This window comes from Barbatula barbatula, assembly GCF_947034865.1.
Source record: "Barbatula barbatula genome assembly, chromosome: 12".
In the NCBI taxonomy this organism is placed as follows: Eukaryota; Metazoa; Chordata; class Actinopteri; order Cypriniformes; family Nemacheilidae; genus Barbatula; species Barbatula barbatula.
In genome coordinates, this window is record NC_136775.1 from 23,368,156 (window position 1) to 23,381,286 (window position 13,131).

General features: G+C 35.3%; 1 protein-coding gene across 2 annotated transcripts in view; it reads left to right on the top strand.

The window, feature by feature from the left end:
- The first annotated feature begins 6,099 nt into the window (after positions 1–6,099).
- arhgef2b (rho/rac guanine nucleotide exchange factor (GEF) 2b) overlaps positions 6,100–13,131 on the top strand; it is a 33,165-nt gene continuing 26,133 nt past the window's right edge. Inside the window, exon 1 of one of the 2 annotated variants that reach the window (XM_079469075.1) lies at positions 6,100–6,370. In XM_079469075.1, coding sequence (XP_079325201.1) covers positions 6,311–6,370 — 60 coding nt within the window. In that variant the 5' untranslated portion in view covers positions 6,100–6,310. The remainder of the gene's footprint in view (positions 6,371–13,131) is intronic. The other variant, XM_079469074.1, reaches the window with a different exon arrangement.

The window sequence follows — 13,131 nt, forward strand, 5'->3', positions numbered from 1 at the left end:
GTAAACGAGTGAAAACAGGTTTCTGTTATAAGATGATTTAATAGATATCTGTTTATTACTCTGAGTGTAAACGAGTGAAAACAGGTTTCTGTTATAAGATGATTTAATAGATATCTGTTTATTACTCTGAGTGTGAACAAGTGAAAACAGGTTTCTGTTATAAGATGATTTAATAGATATCTGTTTATTACTCTGAGTGTAAACGAGTGAAAACAGGTTTCTGTTATAAGATGATTTAATAGATATCTGTTTATTACTCTGAGTGTAAACGAGTGAAAACAGGTTTCTGTTATAAGATGATTTAATAGATATCTGTTTATTACTCTGAGTGTAAACAAGTGAAAACAGGTTTCTGTTATGAGATGATTTAATAGATATCTGTTTATTACTCTGAGTGTAAACGAGTGAAAACAGGTTTCTGTTATGAGATGATTTAATAGATATCTGTTTATTACTCTGAGTGTGAACAAGTGAAAACAGGTTTCTGTTATAAGATGATTTAATAGATATCTGTTTATTACTCTGAGTGTAAACGAGTGAAAACAGGTTTCTGTTATGAGATGATTTAATAGATATCTGTTTATTACTCTGAGTGTGAACAAGTGAAAACAGGTTTCTGTTATAAGATGATTTAATAGATATCTGTTTATTACTCTGAGTGTAAACAAGTGAAAACAGGTTTCTGTTATAAGATGATTTAATAGATATCTGTTTATTACTCTGAGTGTGAACAAGTGAAAACAGGTTTCTGTTATGAGATGATTTAATAGATATCTGTTTATTACTCTGAGTGTGAACAAGTGAAAACAGGTTTCTGTTATGAGATGATTTAATAGATATCTGTTTATTACTCTGAGTGTAAACAAGTGAAAACAGGTTTCTGTTATAAGATGATTTAATAGATATCTGTTTATTACTCTGAGTGTAAACAAGTGAAAACAGGTTTCTGTTATAAGATGATTTAATAGATATCTGTTTATTACTCTGAGTGTAAACAAGTGAAAACAGGTTTCTGTTATAAGATGATTTAATAGATATCTGTTTATTACTCTGAGTGTGAACAAGTGAAAACAGGTTTCTGTTATGAGATGATTTAATAGATATCTGTTTATTACTCTGAGTGTAAACAAGTGAAAACAGGTTTCTGTTATAAGATGATTTAATAGATATCTGTTTATTACTCTGAGTGTAAACAAGTGAAAACAGGTTTCTGTTATAAGATGATTTAATAGATATCTGTTTATTACTCTGAGTGTAAACGAGTGAAAACAGGTTTCTGTTATAAGATGATTTAATAGATATCTGTTTATTACTCTGAGTGTGAACAAGTGAAAACAGGTTTCTGTTATGAGATGATTTAATAGATATCTGTTTATTACTCTGAGTGTAAACGAGTGAAAACAGGTTTCTGTTATGAGATGATTTAATAGATATCTGTTTATTACTCTGAGTGTGAACAAGTGAAAACAGGTTTCTGTTATAAGATGATTTAATAGATATCTGTTTATTACTCTGAGTGTAAACAAGTGAAAACAGGTTTCTGTTATGAGATGATTTAATAGATATCTGTTTATTACTCTGAGTGTAAACAAGTGAAAACAGGTTTCTGTTATAAGATGATTTAATAGATATCTGTTTATTACTCTGAGTGTAAACAAGTGAAAACAGGTTTCTGTTATAAGATGATTTAATAGATATCTGTTTATTACTCTGAGTGTGAACAAGTGAAAACAGGTTTCTGTTATGAGATGATTTAATAGATATCTGTTTATTACTCTGAGTGTAAACGAGTGAAAACAGGTTTCTGTTATAAGATGATTTAATAGATATCTGTTTATTACTCTGAGTGTAAACGAGTGAAAACAGGTTTCTGTTATGAGATGATTTAATAGATATCTGTTTATTACTCTGAGTGTGAACAAGTGAAAACAGGTTTCTGTTATAAGATGATTTAATAGATATCTGTTTATTACTCTGAGTGTGAACAAGTGAAAACAGGTTTCTGTTATGAGATGATTTAATAGATATCTGTTTATTACTCTGAGTGTGAACAAGTGAAAACAGGTTTCTGTTATGAGATGATTTAATAGATATCTGTTTATTACTCTGAGTGTGAACAAGTGAAAACAGGTTTCTGTTATGAGATGATTTAATAGATATCTGTTTATTACTCTGAGTGTGAACAAGTGAAAACAGGTTTCTGTTATAAGATGATTTAATAGATATCTGTTTATTACTCTGAGTGTGAACAAGTGAAAACAGGTTTCTGTTATAAGATGATTTAATAGATATCTGTTTATTACTCTGAGTGTGAACAAGTGAAAACAGGTTTCTGTTATGAGATGATTTAATAGATATCTGTTTATTACTCTGAGTGTAAACGAGTGAAAACAGGTTTCTGTTATAAGATGATTTAATAGATATCTGTTTATTACTCTGAGTGTGAACAAGTGAAAACAGGTTTCTGTTATGAGATGATTTAATAGATATCTGTTTATTACTCTGAGTGTGAACAAGTGAAAACAGGTTTCTGTTATAAGATGATTTAATAGATATCTGTTTATTACTCTGAGTGTGAACAAGTGAAAACAGGTTTCTGTTATGAGATGATTTAATAGATATCTGTTTATTACTCTGAGTGTGAACAAGTGAAAACAGGTTTCTGTTATAAGATGATTTAATAGATATCTGTTTATTACTCTGAGTGTAAACGAGTGAAAACAGGTTTCTGTTATAAGATGATTTAATAGATATCTGTTTATTACTCTGAGTGTGAACAAGTGAAAACAGGTTTCTGTTATAAGATGATTTAATAGATATCTGTTTATTACTCTGAGTGTGAACAAGTGAAAACAGGTTTCTGTTATGAGATGATTTAATAGATATCTGTTTATTACTCTGAGTGTAAACGAGTGAAAACAGGTTTCTGTTATAAGATGATTTAATAGATATCTGTTTATTACTCTGAGTGTAAACGAGTGAAAACAGGTTTCTGTTATAAGATGATTTAATAGATATCTGTTTATTACTCTGAGTGTAAACGAGTGAAAACAGGTTTCTGTTATGAGATGATTTAATAGATATCTGTTTATTACTCTGAGTGTGAACAAGTGAAAACAGGTTTCTGTTATAAGATGATTTAATAGATATCTGTTTATTACTCTGAGTGTAAACAAGTGAAAACAGGTTTCTGTTATAAGATGATTTAATAGATATCTGTTTATTACTCTGAGTGTGAACAAGTGAAAACAGGTTTCTGTTATGAGATGATTTAATAGATATCTGTTTATTACTCTGAGTGTGAACAAGTGAAAACAGGTTTCTGTTATGAGATGATTTAATAGATATCTGTTTATTACTCTGAGTGTAAACAAGTGAAAACAGGTTTCTGTTATAAGATGATTTAATAGATATCTGTTTATTACTCTGAGTGTAAACAAGTGAAAACAGGTTTCTGTTATAAGATGATTTAATAGATATCTGTTTATTACTCTGAGTGTAAACAAGTGAAAACAGGTTTCTGTTATAAGATGATTTAATAGATATCTGTTTATTACTCTGAGTGTGAACAAGTGAAAACAGGTTTCTGTTATGAGATGATTTAATAGATATCTGTTTATTACTCTGAGTGTAAACAAGTGAAAACAGGTTTCTGTTATAAGATGATTTAATAGATATCTGTTTATTACTCTGAGTGTAAACAAGTGAAAACAGGTTTCTGTTATAAGATGATTTAATAGATATCTGTTTATTACTCTGAGTGTAAACGAGTGAAAACAGGTTTCTGTTATAAGATGATTTAATAGATATCTGTTTATTACTCTGAGTGTGAACAAGTGAAAACAGGTTTCTGTTATGAGATGATTTAATAGATATCTGTTTATTACTCTGAGTGTAAACGAGTGAAAACAGGTTTCTGTTATGAGATGATTTAATAGATATCTGTTTATTACTCTGAGTGTGAACAAGTGAAAACAGGTTTCTGTTATAAGATGATTTAATAGATATCTGTTTATTACTCTGAGTGTAAACAAGTGAAAACAGGTTTCTGTTATGAGATGATTTAATAGATATCTGTTTATTACTCTGAGTGTAAACAAGTGAAAACAGGTTTCTGTTATAAGATGATTTAATAGATATCTGTTTATTACTCTGAGTGTAAACAAGTGAAAACAGGTTTCTGTTATAAGATGATTTAATAGATATCTGTTTATTACTCTGAGTGTGAACAAGTGAAAACAGGTTTCTGTTATGAGATGATTTAATAGATATCTGTTTATTACTCTGAGTGTAAACGAGTGAAAACAGGTTTCTGTTATAAGATGATTTAATAGATATCTGTTTATTACTCTGAGTGTAAACGAGTGAAAACAGGTTTCTGTTATGAGATGATTTAATAGATATCTGTTTATTACTCTGAGTGTGAACAAGTGAAAACAGGTTTCTGTTATAAGATGATTTAATAGATATCTGTTTATTACTCTGAGTGTGAACAAGTGAAAACAGGTTTCTGTTATGAGATGATTTAATAGATATCTGTTTATTACTCTGAGTGTGAACAAGTGAAAACAGGTTTCTGTTATGAGATGATTTAATAGATATCTGTTTATTACTCTGAGTGTGAACAAGTGAAAACAGGTTTCTGTTATGAGATGATTTAATAGATATCTGTTTATTACTCTGAGTGTGAACAAGTGAAAACAGGTTTCTGTTATAAGATGATTTAATAGATATCTGTTTATTACTCTGAGTGTGAACAAGTGAAAACAGGTTTCTGTTATAAGATGATTTAATAGATATCTGTTTATTACTCTGAGTGTGAACAAGTGAAAACAGGTTTCTGTTATGAGATGATTTAATAGATATCTGTTTATTACTCTGAGTGTAAACGAGTGAAAACAGGTTTCTGTTATAAGATGATTTAATAGATATCTGTTTATTACTCTGAGTGTGAACAAGTGAAAACAGGTTTCTGTTATGAGATGATTTAATAGATATCTGTTTATTACTCTGAGTGTGAACAAGTGAAAACAGGTTTCTGTTATAAGATGATTTAATAGATATCTGTTTATTACTCTGAGTGTGAACAAGTGAAAACAGGTTTCTGTTATGAGATGATTTAATAGATATCTGTTTATTACTCTGAGTGTGAACAAGTGAAAACAGGTTTCTGTTATAAGATGATTTAATAGATATCTGTTTATTACTCTGAGTGTAAACGAGTGAAAACAGGTTTCTGTTATAAGATGATTTAATAGATATCTGTTTATTACTCTGAGTGTGAACAAGTGAAAACAGGTTTCTGTTATAAGATGATTTAATAGATATCTGTTTATTACTCTGAGTGTGAACAAGTGAAAACAGGTTTCTGTTATGAGATGATTTAATAGATATCTGTTTATTACTCTGAGTGTAAACGAGTGAAAACAGGTTTCTGTTATAAGATGATTTAATAGATATCTGTTTATTACTCTGAGTGTAAACGAGTGAAAACAGGTTTCTGTTATAAGATGATTTAATAGATATCTGTTTATTACTCTGAGTGTAAACGAGTGAAAACAGGTTTCTGTTATGAGATGATTTAATAGATATCTGTTTATTACTCTGAGTGTGAACAAGTGAAAACAGGTTTCTGTTATAAGATGATTTAATAGATATCTGTTTATTACTCTGAGTGTGAACAAGTGAAAACAGGTTTCTGTTATGAGATGATTTAATAGATATCTGTTTATTACTCTGAGTGTAAACGAGTGAAAACAGGTTTCTGTTATAAGATGATTTAATAGATATCTGTTTATTACTCTGAGTGTAAACGAGTGAAAACAGGTTTCTGTTATGAGATGATTTAAGTGGCAAATTCCTCAATAATCACAGATACAGGTTTCATGTGCATATTTGTTCAGAATGATGTAAAGGAGCAAGTGAGGATTTCTATTCACTTCCCTTTGACACGCGCACACGCGCACGCGCACACCATGCTAATATGCACACACCATGTGGCGCGTCCTGCTGTATCGTCTGCACTGAAGCAGCTGCGGTGGGCTGATTCCTCACGCTGATAGGTCGAGCGGCTGTCAGTCATAGAAATACTCGTCTCCTGTTGGCTAAAAGTCTGCCCGGGGTCACCATCACGCTGATGAGGGCTGCTGAGTTTCCTGTAGAAAACACGCGTTATTAAGCGTCTGTTCTCCGGAGGTTGATATAAACGCGTGTTTGATGCTCGTGTGGCGGTCACCGGACGCTTTTCTCTGGATACGCTCGACACAAGTGGACGTTCAACTGTTGGCGGAGTTGATTTCATTTTCTCGGCATGTCCCGTTCATCGGACCCGTTACCGAAAACACGGCAAGATAAAATGAAAGACATAAAGGTGAGTTCTGAGCGCTCCATGTTGAACCTTGAAGCGGACACCCTGATATAATAATAATAATAATACTGCAGCATCTCGCGTATAGACCCGATCTGATGAAGCGCTCCGGACCCGTTAGATTCGGTCTCGCGGTCTGATAAGTTCGACGTCGCCCGGCGTCTTTGTTATTCGGGTTCACGCACAACATTGAAATGAAACGCGTAACGTCACGCGTGTGTTTGTGTATCACAGACGAGTGTGTGTTGTGTGCTGTAGTCTATTGTGCGGTTGTGTGTGTGTGTTGTGCAGATTGTGTGGGGGAGGGAGATACAAAGACTGCAGCCATTAAACTGCACTGCTGCATCACCTCCACCTGCTCGTGCTGCTTTATATACTAAATCCCCGTTTGACTCCCATCCGTGTCGAGTTCAGTGTATATTCTTTGTTCAGTAGTAGTTTTGTCTGATGATCTCGATACAGTCTGTGGATTTTGCATAGACGAGCTTTGCATTTTAGTTTACACTGTAAAAATGTCCTCTTGGCGCGTTTATGTGGTTAAAGTCGTTTGTTTTTACACGAGTATAATAGACCAGATGTCCACATTAAACGCGTTTTCACCTCACCTGACCAAACGCTCGGCCAGTGAACAGATTGTGTTTTGACCTTGTGTGTGGTGCCTGATGTCCTTTTAAATTTGCATCCATTTACATGGACAGAGATAACAGGTACATCAGCAGATCTATCCAGTATACCATCAGAAAGACAAGAGAGAATGAAGCACCAATGCAGTGATCAGTGAGCCCAGCAGAACATCATGTGGAAGGTGTTCGCATTTCCTCCGGGAGTTGCGCCTCTTGCTGGTGTGGAATTGGGGCTTCCAGGTGTCAGTGCGCTGTTGGTTTATCCTTTAACCGTTGTTCTCTACATTATGGTTAGAGTCAAGCAGGCAGTGAACGATTCTCCATACAATGATAACACGTGTGCACAGCATCATTCAACTGTGGAGAGACTTGATGCTGATGTACATTTCTGTCTTTGTTGTTCCCTGGATCTCCTGCAGAAAAACGGCGTGAATCCTTTGGAGGAACGAATGGTCAGTTATCACCGTTATTTCTTTGACCATGATCCATTGACTACTGATCAAATCTTTAACTGGACAGGCTAGGAAACAATAGAGCTATGAAACATCTGTAGTATTGAAACAGCTTGTGCAAAGAAGGTATCCGGTATGTGGACAAGGAAACTTATGTATAGCATCGTTTTTGATAAGACCTCTGCAGATCTGGAGCCTTCGGTATCGGCTTGAAGACATTCTTCAGGCAGACTGGTTAACAGCCCTTCTGCATCCTGTCTTAGAATATCTTTCTTTCTATGATGCCAAACATGATTGAAAAAAACTTGCTGCAACAGATTTTAGCTCTGACAAAACATGTATTTCAAAAGCCTTCTTTCAACATCTCTTTACCGTAACAGTCTAAAAATGTCACGTCAATATAAGAACAACATGTTTTGCTTAAGAAAAGAGAAGGCATGATGCCTAAAGTTTTTATCTATACCCAATGAGACATTAATGAAGAATCTTTTTATCAATCACTTTAAATTGAATTTTTTTCATGAGGGAAGCAATTGGAACAGCATAAGGACAGTAAACTGGTTTCATATAACCTACTACAGTATACAGAGCCAATGTTTTTTAAGGATAGAAAAGAGTAGATAAAGGGTCGGTCTGAAACGAGACTTCTAGAAATCTTCAAGAATATGTCAAATGTTTGGTGGAAACGATAAAATCGGCACCAAGCTTATTAAGTGCATTAAATATACCATGGCATATACACACACTGTATTATTTACTCAGATTGATATTAGTTTAAAAATATTTTAGTTGGGTAAAAAATTCCACAAAGTAAGTATTGTACTTTCCCCCTGACTAAACATTTGTCCAAAAGACGTCTCTTCTGCATTTTGCAACGTTGACGTCCCTTTATTGGCCCTTTATGACATTTTCTGAAGTTGATGTACAGGGGTCCTTTGTATAATGTAAAAACTGGTTGAAATCTGGAGTATATCAGACGATTTTGTTTTCACATGGCAATAAATTAAACGAGTCTCTTTGAAATAAATTGAGTTGATTGCAAAGCAAACATTAAAATAATGAAAATATCAATATCAGTTTTGTACTCGCAATAATCACCATTATTGTGATCAATGTTTGCCTTAGTTGGGCTCTTGGATTCTTGACTTTTGTTCAATCTATTGGTTAAGGTCGTGTAATAATGAATTAAAAACCCTTGTGCGCTGAGAAAGACAGAGATGCTTTTTGTAAAAGTTGGTTTTATTCTCATGGAAATTGTCAGGCTGTAATAAATTGTAATCGTTTTAAACATTATTAATCAATTAATGATGGTCTGAGTGCTCTGGCTAGTCAATGCACAAGTAAACTAACATATTACACTGACACACACACTGACATAAACATTCATCAATGGCGACAATCATCAAAATAATTCAGATACACGGATCAACTGCAATGCATGCTGGGAGTCATGAATAAGTTTTCTACTATATTGATACCCAGCATGCATTGCAGTCGCAGTATAACAGACTACAGATCCACAGATCTGACACATTAATAAAACAAACACAATTATTAACAGTGATCCAAAAAAATTCAAAATGTTTATGTAACAAGATCCATCGACGGGAATGAAGGAGGCGGGAACCGATGAACATTTAACAACTTTAATTTAATCAAATAAACAATAAACACGGAAGTAAAATGCCGGCAGCTCCCTCACGGACCACTGACGGCCATACGAAACATAAACAAAACTAAACATGTGTCCGTGCCCAGTCCTCTATCGTCAACAGTCCTGCCGGTCATCCCTTTAAGCTCCCGATCTCCTCCGTATTATTTGACTCATCATAAGACTCACTGTCTGAACCCATCAAATCAGTCACTCAAAACACATCAGAACACAAGCGTGCTTAGACCATTTAAACAAGACTGTCAGATTAGTAAGATTTTGTTTTTAATGTTTATTTAGGACAATGTGTAGTAAAGGACATGCAGTATATAATATTAGTCCTGAGTTACTTACTGAGGCCAGTTGCAAAATTACAGCAACAAAGGAGGATTGTGAAGAGTGACAGGTTAGATTTGTGTCAGATCATTTCATAGGCCAATATAGAACTTGAAAGAAGTAATCATATAGACCTTGACCATACCATAATATACTTTAAAAAAATGAGTGCGACCAACTGGGAAAGTGAGTCGCACCAGTGTGACCAGTGGGAAAAATGAGTCCAGAGCCCCACTCTTACCATATTCAGAACATTAGGTTCCTCTTCAATTGTACTGACAGGTATGTCCACCTTACTTGCATAAACATTTGTGCGGTCTAAGTCCAATCATACCACCACAAACCAACGTAGATTTGTGGGGCTGTGGTTACACAAGGTGTTCAGACAAGCATTGTCTTTTAGTTAGAATGCATCTTTTGTTCCGACACTTTAATCAGTCTAATACATTGGTGTGTTATACGTTGCCCATCTAAGACACAGATCAACATGTATTCGCATCATATGACCCCTTTAAAGATGGCTACAGAATCTGCTGATCTTCCCTGTTGAAAAGAACAGCATAAGCTTTCCTGTATCTCAGTGGAAAGAGCATTGTGTTAACAACGCAAGGTTGTGTGTTGGATCCCAGGGGATTGCAGATACCTGTGTATAAATGTATAGAATAATGCTATGTGAGTCGCTTTGGATAAAAGCATCTGCCAAATGTAAATGTGAAGCATAAACTGGGTTTTTATGTTTTGATGCTGGTTTAAGATGGTCATGTGCTGGTCCTTAGCTGGTTTAAGCTTGTCAAACCAGCATCAGAACATACCTAACCCGGCATATGTTGGTTTTCTCAACAGGGATGTAGCAGCGGGCAGATCATTCCACAAATGATTTTTTTTCCTTTTTGAGATGGCACAACAAGACGTTTGTTAGCAGAGCGTAGGGATCTAGAGGATACATAAGTCTGTATTAGTGAGTGAAGATATGGGGGTGCAGAACCAGTGGTGGTCTTGTAGGCCAGGAGCCGAGTCTTTAATATGATGCAAGCAACTATAGGGAGTGAGTGTAACTTAATGAAGAGAGGAGTGACGTGGGCTCTCTTCGGTTCATTGAAGACCATTCTGCATTCTGCTTCATCTGTAGAGATTTGGTTGTGGAAGCTGGACAAAACACACTACCAAATGGAGTTTTGTAACGATTTTAATGAATGGTTTCTATTGAAATACTGAGGAGTTTGGGGTTTGTTTTTTCCAGCTGGGGTAGCTTATATTTATCTCAAATAAGTCATGTTATTGATCAGTCTTTAGAATCATTAGTCATTTTAACGTTAAATGGTATGGTGATGTACAGACTTTGTTCCCTGTATAGTTTTTACATCATTAGTTGAGATTGTCCTTAAGAAAAAAACCTTTTTCATTTATGCATTTATCAGACACTTGTCTTCCAGTGCTAATCCGTATGTACCCTAAGAACCTACTTAATATATAAGACATTGTATTGATATTAAATCAAACAGGATTTTGGAAAAAATTGCAAACTTAGAAATCAAACTGTCATGTGTCAATGCCCTGCCTTATTTAAAACACAGTAGCAGCAGTTTGACTATTGATGATGGAAGACAGAAACCTGAAGGAAATTTCTCCATTCAGCTGGCTTGACGTTCACTAAATAGCTATTTTCAAAGGCTGAAATATTGTCCTTGTTTTATTTATTAGTTAAAATGGCTCAAACACAACATTTTAATGAACTGCAAAAACAGAATAACCGATCAACCATATTATTAATCTGCGATATTATTGGTTGATTAGTCTAATAAAGAGGTCTTCACGGGTCCACTTAGATCCGAAAACCCGAGGTCTAAAAGATTCACGGGAGCTTCAGACACGGGTCGGGTCTATTATTAGGTTCTTCGGGTCTCGGGAAATATAAAGTGAAAATGTTTTTTGCTGAATTGACCCGAGGAAGACCCAAACTATCCTGTACAATAACAGCGCATCGCTCGTGTGTGCGCGTGTAGTTACCAACTCTCCTCTTGCGAAAAAAACAGATCTGTGCAGGGGATTAATCAGGAAACTGGATTAAGCTGTGTCTTTATGCTGTTTTGCTATTTAGCCTGAGTTTGCGCAATTTGCCAGAGCAAAACAAGAGGATCAACGTTTCCATTGCCATATCAATTTCATTTCCATTAATAACGTTTACATTTAGGTCTAGTCGGGTTTGAAAAAAAATATACGATGGGTCGGACTAAATTGGCATGTCGGGTTGAGTAAAAGTGATTCGGGTCATTTCGGGTCGGGTAAAGATCTTTGGACCCGAGAAGACCTCTAGTCTAATAATCCTTATAATATTCGTCAGATTAATCGATTGTCAAATAATTGTTTGTTGCAGCCCTATTACGTAACAACTTTTCTTAGTCCCTTATTGGACAACTTTCCCAGAAAAGCATGCGGCACGCCCAAGCATCCACCATAAAGGCAGGGGGCGGGGCTTGGGTCCACAGTTCGCAGTACAGATCCTGCTCACTAGGAACGATATGAAGCAATCATCAGAGCTGCGCAGACATGCATCTTCTTTATACAACGCGGGATGCGCAGTCAGGCGGGTCTGGGCAAATTGTGCGCCCTCTTTATACAGCGCGAACTCCACAGTTATAAAGTCAGGCCAGTCTGCACAGCGCAAGCTTAAATGCCCCTTAGCCTTGTTCATATTTTTTTACTAAGTGATATGCAGCGAGAGTTCTACACGAATGTGAAACATTTATTGTATCATGATGCCGGTTATTGCACGTCGCATGTTTTCAGAAATAATGGTACAGCAGTATCTGTCTTTATAAATGTGATCAAACTAAAGACTATATTTGAAGGGTGCGATACTATTCTGTACTCAAGATTAACATGAGATCTACAGAAACTGTCTGAGTTATGGCCGCTTTAACAAGAAAAATTGAAATGGATTATATTTCCCTTTCCCAAACATTACCCTCCACCTGAGATCTACTGATAACACTCATCCCACTCGCAGAACCTGCTGACCTTCACTTCCAATAGAGTTATTGTTCACTGGTTTATTCTCGCAGGACGTCTCTAGTTTCCTCAGCTGTAAGTGTCCTCTGTTATGTCAGAGCTTCGTTTGTCTGTTTAGATCCATTAAGCTTCTGAACTGTCACATACTGTTATTTAATACAACTGAAAGTCCTCTAGTATGGCTTAAAACATTTGCTATCTTGTCAACTGTGGTGTTTGGTCACCTGCGGTGTGTATGTGTGTCACAGGAGTAGGAATGGAGGGTTCTGACCGACTGTGAGTGACCAAACACCGGCACAAACTCCCGTGTGGTGTCATTGGGATTATTTCACTGCTCCTTAATTATAAGTACTATCAGTAATAGTGTTGTCACAGCACCAAAAGCAAAACACCAGTATATGCTAATTGAAACACAATTTTATTAATAAAGCTCGTTGTTTTTAAACATTTATATGAACAATGCCATTTTGTATACATGAAGTTCAAGTTAATTGTTGCTGAAACCGTTGTGTGCTCACTGGGGTGTTTCCTGCTGCTGTATTGGACAAACAGAATAGTGACTTGCACAATGTCATTAAAAGGACATTTCATGCAGTATGTAATGTTGCTGTGCTGCCATGTTGTTAAGCTGAAAGTGAACGAATAAAAGTTTCTGGCTTGGGACAATCGGAGTCTTATCCGAATCACGCGAAT